This window comes from Anopheles arabiensis, chromosome X (assembly GCF_016920715.1).
Source record: "Anopheles arabiensis isolate DONGOLA chromosome X, AaraD3, whole genome shotgun sequence".
In the NCBI taxonomy this organism is placed as follows: Eukaryota; Metazoa; Arthropoda; class Insecta; order Diptera; family Culicidae; genus Anopheles; species Anopheles arabiensis.
In genome coordinates, this window is record NC_053519.1 from 7,212,501 (window position 1) to 7,224,176 (window position 11,676).

At 43.2% G+C, this 11,676-nt stretch overlaps 2 protein-coding genes across 3 annotated transcripts in view; both read left to right on the top strand.

Annotated features, from left to right (window-relative positions):
- Positions 1 to 4,155, top strand: part of LOC120906206 — an 8,462-nt gene extending 4,307 nt beyond the window's left edge. For both annotated transcript variants that reach the window (XM_040317713.1, XM_040317712.1), the window contains exons 2-4: positions 2,329 to 2,503; positions 2,608 to 2,916; positions 3,001 to 4,155. In XM_040317713.1, the coding sequence (XP_040173647.1) occupies positions 2,387 to 2,503; positions 2,608 to 2,916; positions 3,001 to 3,075 (501 nt within the window). In that variant the 5' untranslated portion in view covers positions 2,329 to 2,386 and the 3' untranslated portion in view covers positions 3,076 to 4,155. The remainder of the gene's footprint in view (positions 1 to 2,328; positions 2,504 to 2,607; positions 2,917 to 3,000) is intronic.
- Positions 4,156 to 10,128: 5,973 nt separating this feature from the next.
- Positions 10,129 to 11,149, top strand: LOC120906104 (protein singles bar). The gene is made up of 3 exons (XM_040317551.1): positions 10,129 to 10,527; positions 10,623 to 10,775; positions 10,959 to 11,149. Exons 1-3 carry the CDS (start codon positions 10,177 to 10,179, stop codon positions 11,034 to 11,036), a joined length of 582 nt encoding a protein of 193 aa, XP_040173485.1. The 5' UTR covers positions 10,129 to 10,176; the 3' UTR covers positions 11,037 to 11,149.
- The last annotated feature ends 527 nt before the right edge of the window (positions 11,150 to 11,676 follow it).

The window sequence follows — 11,676 nt, forward strand, 5'->3', positions numbered from 1 at the left end:
AACGCTGCAAGCATCGAACGGTGCGTGCCAACCGGGCGAGTTTCGACGAGAGGTTTGTCTTGCCTGACCTAAATAGCGCCCGAAACGCATCACGAAACGCATCGTGAGATCACGCTCGCTCTCTGCGCAACTCCGCGAATAGGGCTGTGGCTGTTGTTTTTTGTTTTTTTTTTTTGCTCCCTCTATTCACACTGTGGTAAGGGAAAGGGCATGGGATGCGAGATGTTGGAAGAAAAAAACGACACAGATTGCCCATTTGATTCCTACCCCCAAAATACATCATCACGGTTGTTTGTGGTTGGTTTGTGCGCATAGAACGCCCACGCGCATTGCGCTCATTCATAGCCACGGTTCGTGTGTGTGTGTGTGTGTGTGTGTGTGTGTGTGTGTGTGTGCGTGTGTGCCACGGTAGATGATGCATTCCGTTGCCGTGAGGTTGGGTGGTTTGCCCCAACAGGGCGCTATATATTTCCCATTCTGTAGTGTTCGAGTTGGGGAGACAGAACACACAAAAAAAAAGATGAGTTTTGTTGTTGTTTCTATTGTTCATTTTCCAACGCCGAGGGTTGTAGGGTCTGTGGTGCTTTGCATTTGCGGAAAAAAACATAGACACGAAAACTATCAAGCGTTTTACGCGTTGAAGCATTTTTTTTTAGACTTATAACATATTTTATATTGGCATTGAAGGTCCCTTTTAATAGGTTTACAAACTATTTTCGGTTATTTAAATTTGTTTATTTGTATTTTTTTAAGCGATTCGCCATAATTGCGGCCTTATTACTGATCTTTTAAACTATCTTTGTTTTCTAGGATAGCAATAAATAACATAAAGCATCACAGTACATTGTAACATCAGCACAAAATAAATAACAAAGAGTATCACAGCAAGACATACAGGTTAACATTAGGAATTCCAGTCTAAAGAGTCATAGTGTGCATTGAATTTGATAGCCATCCCAGTCATAGGTTTATTATCAACCCTTACAGCTTCTTAAATCTAAATTCAATTCATTTGAATTCGAAATTCAATTTGAATTGTAAAATTATTCTATTTACCACCAATCGTGCTGGTAGTTGTAATGTTAATTCCATCAAACATTTTTATCAGCTTCTTTTAATCTTAATTTTGTAACATGAGGCAAGTTTACTCATTTTTAAAGTTTAGTGCAGGGTTTTCCAGGAGTTCTCATAGCTGTGGAATACTTTATTGACTCCTTCTTACGTGAAATGAACTTGGGAATTGGACTCTAGCCTTGTTGGACAAATGCAATAGGAATTTCGAAGGAGCCAGTCCAAAAAGGTTACCATAGAGTCCAATTTCCATCATGTGTAGCTCGTTTCCCGTAAGAAAAAGTCAAGTAAGTGTCCCACAACTATGAGAACCCCTAGAAAATCATGTAAAGCCTGTTGCTTTGTTGCCTTTTTCAAGGATTTACAGAGATATTTCCCAAACGGTTTGAATTCCTTTTTTTGTTTTTGTTTTTTTTTTTTTTTTTTTGTTGAAAATATCTTGCTATGTTTGGGCATCGTCCATACATTTACAGATTATATATATATTGTGAATTGATATTGAGGATCAATGATTAAATCGTGTGATAAATTTAAAAAATATCTGAGAGTATATAAACATTTGAACACTTATATGATGTTTTTGATTCTTGAAATAAAACAGCAAAACATAAAACTAAGTAAATATAATATTTGATGTTTTTTTGTTGTTGTTGAAATTAAAAAACTAAAAAAATAACTATGTCTAACCGATTAAAAAAAAAACAGGTGATTCAGATGCGTTTCAACAGTTTCCAATCAGAAAAAAAATCACCAATTTGATTTGAGAGAGCTTATGGACTATAAAAGCTAGTAGTAGTAGCAGTAGTAAAGGATAATTAGTTGGGTTAGAATGCTGTCCTTACGTGTAAGCGTGAATAAAAGTGCAAAACAAAGCCATGTAATATGTAACCTTAGGCTACAAGATACTGAAAGATAAACTTCTTTTAACGCACAATGCATTTCATCCTGCTTCAGGCAGTTCAGCAAGAAAGACTTCAGACTCAGGCTGTTGTTAGCTTTCAGTACATTGCTCTGTTCTTTGTCGTGTGTAGTTTCAGTCCTACATAACTGAAATTTCACATAAAAATAGATTGATTTTTAGACAATCGAAAACGCTTCAGACATAAGAACGAAACGCTTAAAATACTAGGCGCCTCATCGGCGCCACACGAGTAGATTCTATTCACCCTCTTCTTTTAGTGCTCTTTTATAGAATCATTCTTCCTTTCCAATTACGATATTTACACGTTCATCTTTCCCTTCTCCGCTCGTTCGCAGCTGTCCTTAGCGAAGACACCAACCCGTCCAGCAGCTTAGCTCGATTGATTGCCGCAAGATGTCGCACTCGGTCGTAATAACGCGTACAACAACCACCACCACGAGCACGTCCCATCTCGTGCTCAACACGGGCTACCTCCGCACAACGCCCGGCCTGCTGAAGCTCGCCCAGCTGGTACACCATTCTGCTATTCAGACAAAAAACGCCCCAAAAAACAAAACCCCCTTCTACAGTGACACTGTTTTCTGTTTGTCTTTCCCCCACCCATCCCGATCCAGATCATCGGCGCCGTCAATGTCGGGCTGGTGGCGTACTACATCCGGCGCTATCCGACCTCCGGTCTGCCGGCCAGCGCCGAGTTCTTCTTCCTGCTGATGGCGGTCGCCTTCCTGGTCGGGACGTTCTGTCTGCTCGCCTCCTGTCTCGTGTCGCTCAGCACCGGCGGCATCATCTCGAAGACGATCTACGAGCTGGTGTACCATACGATCGCGTTCCTGCTCTACCTGATCGCCTCGATCATGCTGCTGGTGGACGTCACCAACGGGCGCTACTACCACACGATCAAGGATGCGTACATGGCGGCGGCGGTAAGAAGCGAGCGCCCTCTGGGCGTCACTCTTTTCAAGCTCTCACGCTCTCTCTCTCTCTCTCTCTCTGTTTCCCGCTCACAGATCCTTGGAATGATCGTGTCCGCTCTCTACCTCTTCAGCGCTCTGCTCGCTCAGCGCTCCTACCGTGGCATCTAAACCGTGCGGGACCGAGCTCCGTCTGCCGTCTTCCAGCCACACCACCGTTCCGGTCCACCGGCTGCCGCTGTGTTTGTGTTTCGCTACAAGAGCGACAAAGAAAAAAAACAACTCATGTGCGCATGTGTTCGCTACGGTAGACACTTCCTTGTTCCGTGTTCCCTCAATGTGTGTGTGTATACATGTGTGTGTGTGTGTGTATTTATCTATGTGTGTGCCTTTCCCTTCGACTCAATCGAAGTCGTTGGTCGCATTTCAAGCCATGTTTTTCTCTCCCCCTTCTCCTTGTTTGTTGACTTCGCGCTGTAATCTCACCGAAATGCTGCCCGAAGGGTTAGCTAGCTAGATCGCTGTTTCAATGTCCTATATGTGTGTGTGTGTGTGTTTACTACAACTGACAAGCATTTTACTTACTGTATGGGTATGAGAAAAAGCAAAAAGCATCGGAAGAAAAACGGAACAAAAATCCCCAAAAAATCCGGAAAAGAAAAGCGCTGAGAAGAATTGTTTAAAAATTGTCATATACTCGTTTTTTAACACTAACACCAGTATAATATACTGTTTTTCGAAACGGTTTATTTATACGGTCAGCGGCTAAGATTAAGACATGCATTTCCTACACAGTTTAACACCACAACAAGTTGTTCTTTTTTACAAAAAAAAAAAAGATATTTACAATCACAATCCAGTCCATAAAAAACAGCAAGCGATGGGGAAACGTTTCTGCTCATACCCAATAGGGCACAGTAGACAGTAAAGTAGGCGCTTCTACCTAAGTTGAGATTACTTACTCAGTTATCGTCCAATTGGTTTTTTGAAATTCTTTTAAATACTACTTTATTGAACGTTGCAAAAAGAGCAATTCACATCTATTCAACATTTCTTGTTGTTCTTCTGCAATTGTTCTGATCGGTACTCGTATCTTATAATCTTGTAAGGAAGCGTATTGTTCTTAATGGTTTTGTTTTTTTACTCCTATCTATGTTAAGTCTAAGTTTTTTTTTGTTAATGCGTTTGGTGCGCAATTACGAAGATTATAAAATAAAACATAATTTGTTTTTTTTCTTCTATTTTTACTCATTTTTGGTTTGAGTTTATTTTGTTACGATTCATGTGAAGATCAATCCAAGTGTTTTTTTTTGTTCATACCATTTAAGAGTGAAAATGAAATAAACAAAGTTTCACAATAATTGCTTTTCGATCTATTTTTAACCAACTACGGCATAAATAAAGCATATCCTTTGAAGTAAAGTTTTTTTTTTCTGTTTTCAAATGTATTTTTTTTTCGTTTTTTTACATAAATATTGTCTTGTTTACCTTTGGTAGGTGTATTGGCTTGAAAGTTTTTATATTTCCCTTTTACCTATTTTCATTGCTTGCTTTACATACAACTTTGACGTTTTACTGGTACTTTCCCATTTTACGGTACGAAAGAAACACTATTGCACGTTTCATTAGCAAAGTTCTTCGATGAAATTGGTTTGGTAATTGACTTTGCAGTCTTTTTGACTTTTAGTATTTAGTGCTCAAGAAATACCTCTCTCAACGAGTAAAATCTCATTAAACATTCAGTATTTCTATAATTTGGATTTTCGATTAGGCAAATGAGAATTTCAATACTAACAATCATTTAATGTAAAACTATTTCCTGGAGGAGTAGTGTCACATAATATTGTAATGTGCAATAGTGTGGCATATGGATGAGTGCTGTAGGGTTGATGCCAATGCATTTATCGTATTAATTTATCACAAATTTGCAATTGTTTAATTGAAAAATAGAATCTAGCAGGAAATGTCTAAGCATCAATCTCTTTCTATACATAAACGTTTGAAAAAAGGTGAAAGATCGTTTAACATTGCTACTGCTAGGCATTGCAGAAGTGATGATCATACGAGCGAAACTGCAAGCAAATAAACGACACAATGGAATTTGTCAATTTTGATAAATAAGAAAGAAAATAATATTGACCAAGGTACAGTGTGCTGCAGTTGTCCTCCCACATAAACGTATTTTTCACAAAATTATATGCAAAATTATTAAACTCATTATCCTTGGGGTTCGACTGTGTTGAAAAAAAAAAGTATACTACATAAGTATATTGCATACCTTCTGGCGCATTGATACGACGTCATGAGGCAGTCTACACCAGTGACGGGTAAATTTGGCAAAAATGCGGAGTCGAATCCGATCCGACTACGATAAATTTGGAATGAACTTCGGAAGGTAGGTCCGTCCTGCATTATCCGGAGTCTTTCGGAATTGTCCGGGATCGCCCAGTGTCGTCCGTAGTCGTCGGAAGTCGTTCGGAGTCGTCCAGAGTCGTTCGGAGTGGTCCGGAGTCGTCTGGAGTCGAGTAGAGACGTCCGAAGTCGTCCGGAGTCGTTCAAAGTCGTCAAGAGCCGCTCGGAGTCATCCGCAGTCGTCCGGAGTCGTCCGGAGTCGTCTAGAGTCGTGCAGAGACGTCTGAAGTCGTCCGGAGTCGTTCAAAGTCGTCAAGAGCCGCCCGGAGTCATTCGGAGTCGGACTCATCCACAGTCGTCCGGATTCGTCTGGAGTCGTGCAGAGTCGTCCAAAGTCGTTCAAAGTAGTCCAGAGCCACCCGGAGTCATTCGGAGTCGGAGTCATCCGCAGTCGCCCGGAGTCGTTCGGAGTCGTCCGGAGTTATTGAGAGTCGGAGTCATCCGAAGTCGTTCAAGTGGACGTCGTGGAGTGGAGTCGTCCGGAATCGGTTGGATGCGAAGTCGTTCGGAGTTGGACTGGAATTTGCCTTCGAAAGAAAGGCCTGTATACGAATTGCACGCGTGAAGTGAAATACAAAAAAAAAAACATAACGAAACTAATAGCCTGATAACAAGCACATTGCACTGGACAGCTCCAGGTGGCTACGATGGACTCCGAACGACTCGGGACGACTCCGAACGACTTCGAACGACTCCGAACGACTTCAGACGACTTCAGACGACTCCGGGTGACGCCGAGCGTATCTAGCAGTTCCACTTTGCCTAAGTCGAAATCAGACTAACTATAGTCTGAGTCAGATCGGAGTCGTGGATGCGCTCCAAAGACCACATCACTATTCGTTTCAAAAGAGAAGCGAAGAACCGTATTATTTTTTTCGGAATACTTGGTGCCGGTCAACATCGCGCCTCCCGCCAAACACAACTTCTAATCATCAATAGCTGGCTTCTACCAAAACTTCTCTACGGCATTGAAATAGTTCCCCGAAATAGTTTCACAACTAGACTGGACCTTCACAAATTAGCTTCGAACTGGTTACAAGTCTCATTTCCAACCGTAATTTTGCTTAACTTGTTCAGCAAAAATACCATAACCACCATCTGATATTTACTGACGGATCAGTACAAAACAGTTCCACTCGCTGTGGAATCTACTCCAGGATCGATAGTAGCGCCATCGGGCTACCAGATCATACCTCAATCTTCACCGCAAAAGCAATAGCCCTGGTTATTGCTGCTGATGATGTTCTACACAGCGATAAACCCAACGTGATCTGCACAGACTGTATAAGTGTCCTACAAGCACTTGATTCTAGAACTACCTGCGACCCGAACATCCAACAACTCTGCAATATACCAAATTCATCGCAAGTCACATTCTGCTGCATTCCTCTTCACACAGGTATTCAAGGAAACGAAATAGCAGACCGACTAGCCAACACAGGACGTAATAACCCAGCCTACTGCCATAATACTCTTCCACGAAGTGACTTCAGTAGCAGCAGCCGCTCTTTCCTGAGAACCATCAAGACCATAACACCACCTTGGAAATACCATTCATCACCCCAACACCAGAGAATCCTATCACGACTTCGGATAGGACACATCCGGCTCACCCAATCCTTTTTATTACAAAAATCCAGCCCACCACTGTGCAGTTTCTGTGGCATCGACATCACCGCCCGTCACATCTTAACCGAATGCCATGGTTATACTGTTAAAATTCCTTCTTATAACTAGCCTTTATAAAGAACTCTAAGCAAAACAGCATTTTTAATAAAATCAACAGATAATAGCTTTGAGTAAACCGAGACTACCCGGTATGAGATAACTGCAGGCCACAAATGGCTTGCAAAGAAGAATGTTAGATTTTAAGCTTAGAATTAATCAACCAATTGAAAGAGGTGAATGAGGCCTATTGGCTCTATTAAAAAAAAAACCAGCTGTGTCAAACTCATTTCATCAGAGGGCCACAAGTACAAATTTTCAGTGATTCGCGGGCCGCAAAGTTGAGAATGGAAAATATACGCCAATAGTTATGTCAAATACTTTTTTAGATTTTTACTGTTAAACAAATTGACTTTTTTGCACTCCTCGCTGCTTATCTGGAAGCGTTTGTTATGTATAGATTCGCGATGTTATTTTTCTATCTGCTCTTGTTGAATATTTAATGTACTTTAAATGTTATTATTAAAAAAGGATATTTTTCATTACTCGCGTTCTCTTACGGCACTTCTGTTAGAAAATATCTGTCTAACACACTTTTTCACTGTGGTAGGGGAATTTTAGCAACTTGTGGTGAATCTTTTTCAAACAATCCGAGCTATCCCTCGCTGGATGAATAACAAACATATTTGCCTACAATTTGTTGACAGACCAAGAGAAAAATTGTAATAAAACGTGTTTAAACATTATTTTTTGCTGATTTCCAAGTTCCAAGTGTTCTGGTGGTATGTTCATGTCTTACAGGGTTTCCCACGATTTATTGGTCAGTTCCCATGATTTTTTGGTGCGTTCTCACGATTTTTTGGTCGTATCCCATAGATTTTTGGTTCGTTCCCATAATTTATTGGTATTTTCCGATTGGACATCAATACAATTGCACCAAAAAATTCTGGGAAACGACCAAAAAATCGTGGGAACGCACCAAACAAACATGGGAACCCACCAAAAATTGATGGGAACCAACCAATAAATCGTGAGAAACCCTGTATCACAAGAACCCGTATTTCACGATTTTTTTTTTTAAATTATGATAATTTTATCTGACGAAGATTCGTGGTGTGTGATCCCATAGAGATCAGCAAATATTGTTTTGACACTGGAAGTAAGATGATTCGCGAATTGAGGTATGGACTGTGTGAGCTAATCTATTAATAAGCTTTGTATTGCAAGGCTTCGGCATTTCGAATATTTAATCCTTAATTTAAAGCCTTTTATCTTAAGCGTAATCATATCATTTTGGTTTTGATTTTTGGAGAGGTTGGAAAGTACATTAATTCGTCTTGCAGAACGTGGGATACAAATAATTCCAACTTGGCTATATTCATTTTTATTAACATTTATGGTGTCATGATTATGCAAAAAAAAAAAAAAACAGAACTGGCTCCAATCAAACATCAAAGATGTAACATTCTAAGGTCGGAGCCGTGCAAATCCGTTCGGAGAATTTTGGAGCCGAATGAATCCTTTACTCGGCAGTCGGGGGCATCGAGATTGTCAAATTCGGTGGGACAGCCGATGACTCCAACGGTTCCGAATGGCTCTAAACGGCTCTATAGGCTTCGGACGGCACCGAGCGGATCTTTTGCTTTGATTTGGCCGGAATCGGAGTTGGAGTAGCTAAGATTCGGAAATGGTTTTGTGCCGTGGATGCGATTTCGACAATCCATCCACTAGTTGTTGCGATGTTTCCAATGGAGTGTATCTAGTCATTTTCATTCCTATTTCGTTTCTAGACAGTTGACGCAAATCTGTTTTTCCATCTAGAATATGTAATTGAGTCTGCACAAAATTATGCTAATTTTCAGAGTTTAATCGAACCATAATACGACGATTGTGTAGAATAAGTTTATGAGAGGTTATGGGTACATTCATGCTAGTTTCGAAAAATATACCAACAAAAGGATTGCTCTTCTCTGGAAAATTCGCAGGCCACATTCAGAACAGAGTTTGACATACCTGAAATAAACAAACAAAAAAGCACAATTCTTTACTATTGCCAAAAATTATAATAAATCAATCCCGCCATACATACGTTCAGGCGCTGCTCAAGGTCGTTGAGCGATAGCGTGTACGTTTTCTCTAAATTGTCTACCGTTGTAAAAAGAAAAGAACAAATATTGAGGAGACAAAAAAAACAAAATCAAAATCATAAGTTGAGAAATGGCAGATCCCGCTCGTTGAAAGATCATTTAAATTTATTTAAATTTACAAGGCAGGCTAGTGCAAAGCAAATACACACCAAATGTAAATACACTAACCCACTTCGGGAGAGTCTGGTTTTCTCGAAAGCGAATTAAAGCAAGAACAAAAAAGGCAACAACCCAGTGTCAGTCGGCCCAACCCACGCAAACGAGACGCGCAGCGGAAATACATTATGACGCTGCCGAAACAAAGTCACCTTCGGGGCGCGCACAAAGCGATCCTTCGACCCGTTTTCCTTGAGGGATTTACCGGGGCAAGAATTTCCCGACCATCTCTTACCGGCCGGCACCATTCACCCGATGAAGCACACACACAAACAGTCGCACACACGGCGGTGGAGTTTGTTGACATATGGCTGCGTGTCTCAGTGATCGAGCGGAGGGTTTTCCCCACGTTGCTCCGAAGGCCTGTCTCGACCGGAAAAGAAAGCAACAGCAGTATCTCGTGCTTCTTTTTTTTTTTTTGGTTTTTGTCGATATAAATAAACATTCGAACGGAGCAAAAGACCCCCGGTCCCGTGAGGCCTGGTCCGCCCGCATCCGGCATCCGGCGCAGTCATACAACACTGCTTCACTTCCGAATCCCTTGGAATGCGTGTCTGTGCCGACAGTCGTAATGCACCCGAGAAAAGATGCAATGCATGCACGTGTTGAGCGCGGCAGCATCGTCGGAGCATCTGCCGTGCGTAAAACGCAGTGCGCGAGACAACCGAATGCGCGCGCGCGCGCACGCATACACCTAAGCCCTCCTGCGGCGCTACGCGTCTATTTTCGTCTCACCCTCCGGGAATCCCTCCCGAACCAACGCGACGCGCTCGGCGCCGTCCGCAGGAGGTCCCTGCAGCACTCGGCACTGCTGTTGCGCTGCCGCCAGTCGTTGTACGGTCGACGGGCCGGACGGAGCACTTACTACCGCGGTTCTGCAGCAGCAGCAGCGATGCCCTCGGCCGTGATACGCATGCCGGCGGCCGCCGGGCCACACCGCGCCGGCCACCTGAACGAGCGGGGCAACCGGGGCGTCCGGATCTGCTGCTGCCGCGTGCTGACCTGCGTGAACCTGGACTTTTTCGTGTCGAAGAACGGCATCCTGAAGTGTTTCGAGCTGGTGCTCGGCTGGTTCTGCCAGACGATGCTGGTGCAGTTCGGCATGGACTCGGCGAAGGACATTGGCGAAGCGTTCTGGGGCTTCCTGACGACCTGCTCCGCCTTTCTGCTCACCACCACGATACTGCTGCTGTGCTACACCATCTCCGCCCGGACGTTCCATCTCGTGCGCCAGTCAATCTTTGTGAGTTTTCCGTGGGTGTGTGTGTGTGTGTGTGAAAAGTGGTTAAAAAAAGTGTGTTTTTTAATATATTGTTGAATAAATCAATTTCCCCACAGGAAGTGGTGTACAACGGGCTGGCCTGTGTGATGTATCTGAGCGCCTCCTCCTACCTGGGGTTCGCCGTCAACGTGTTCCTCTATCCCAAGTTTCTGATGTTCAAAACGACCGGCGGCATCCACAGTGCGTACCCCGCAATGACGGCCGTCTACGTGAGTAAATGAGCGTGTGCACAGGAGAGGTTCAAATCCCCCCAAACGACTAACTCCAAACATTTTTTTTCATCTTTTTCCTATTTTTTTCTATTTAATGGGGGCACCACCAAAAATCTATCTAAAAATAAAACATTCTTTGGCACACACACACACACACTAAATTGTGTTCCAAAAACACAGTACATGGGCGGTATCGTGGGGCTGGTGTACGGTGTGGACACGTTCGTCGCCTACCGCCATCTGAAAGGATTCGCGTGATTGAGGCGCCATTAGTACACGCAGCACCAGATTGCAGCCCGTTCGGGCGCTTCGCTTCTGCTTCCGCCTGCATTTAAGCCTGCCAGCGCACGGGGCACCGCCACGAAGAGGAGGGGGGGTGGGAACGCGTACCGCGCTAGACTGTCATTTTATTTTTTGTACTAATTTTATTACGACTTTGCCCGATGATGATGATATTTTTACTGAATAAAGCTAATAATTATCGCCAACCCACGTCACGTCGCACGCACGGGGGTAACGCTTTCGCAAACGGTTTGTGTGTGTGTGTGTGTGTGTGTGTGTGTGTGTGTGTGTGTGTGTGTGTGTGTGTGTGTGTGTGTGTGTGTGTGTGTGTGTGTGTGTGTGTGTGTGTGTGTGTGTGTGTGTGTGTGTGTGTGTGTGTGTGTGTGTGTGTGTGTATGTGTGTGTGTGTGTGTGTGTGTGTGTGTGTGTGTGTGTGTGTGTGTGTGTGTGTGTGTGTGTGTGTGTGTGTGTGTGTGTGTGTGTGTGTGTGTGTGTGTGTGTGTGTGTGTGTGTGTGTGTGTGTGTGTGTGTGTGTGTGTGTGTGTGTGTGTGTGTGTGTGTGTGTGTGTGTGTGTGTGTGTGCGTTTCGGACTTTCGGAGCAGCCTGTTGGCCTCA

What these genes read in the sequence shown, in the direction of transcription:
- LOC120906104 (XM_040317551.1), top strand. Translation starts at nt 10,177, where the DNA reads ATGCCCTCGGCCGTGATACGCATGCCGGCGGCCGCCGGGCCACACCGC. An exon ending in TCGTGCGCCAGTCAATCTTT is followed by an intron (nt 10,528 to 10,622) that starts GTGAGTTTTCCG and finishes ATTTCCCCACAG; the next exon opens with GAAGTGGTGTACAACGGGCT. An exon ending in CCGCAATGACGGCCGTCTAC is followed by an intron (nt 10,776 to 10,958) that starts GTGAGTAAATGA and finishes CCAAAAACACAG; the next exon opens with TACATGGGCGGTATCGTGGG.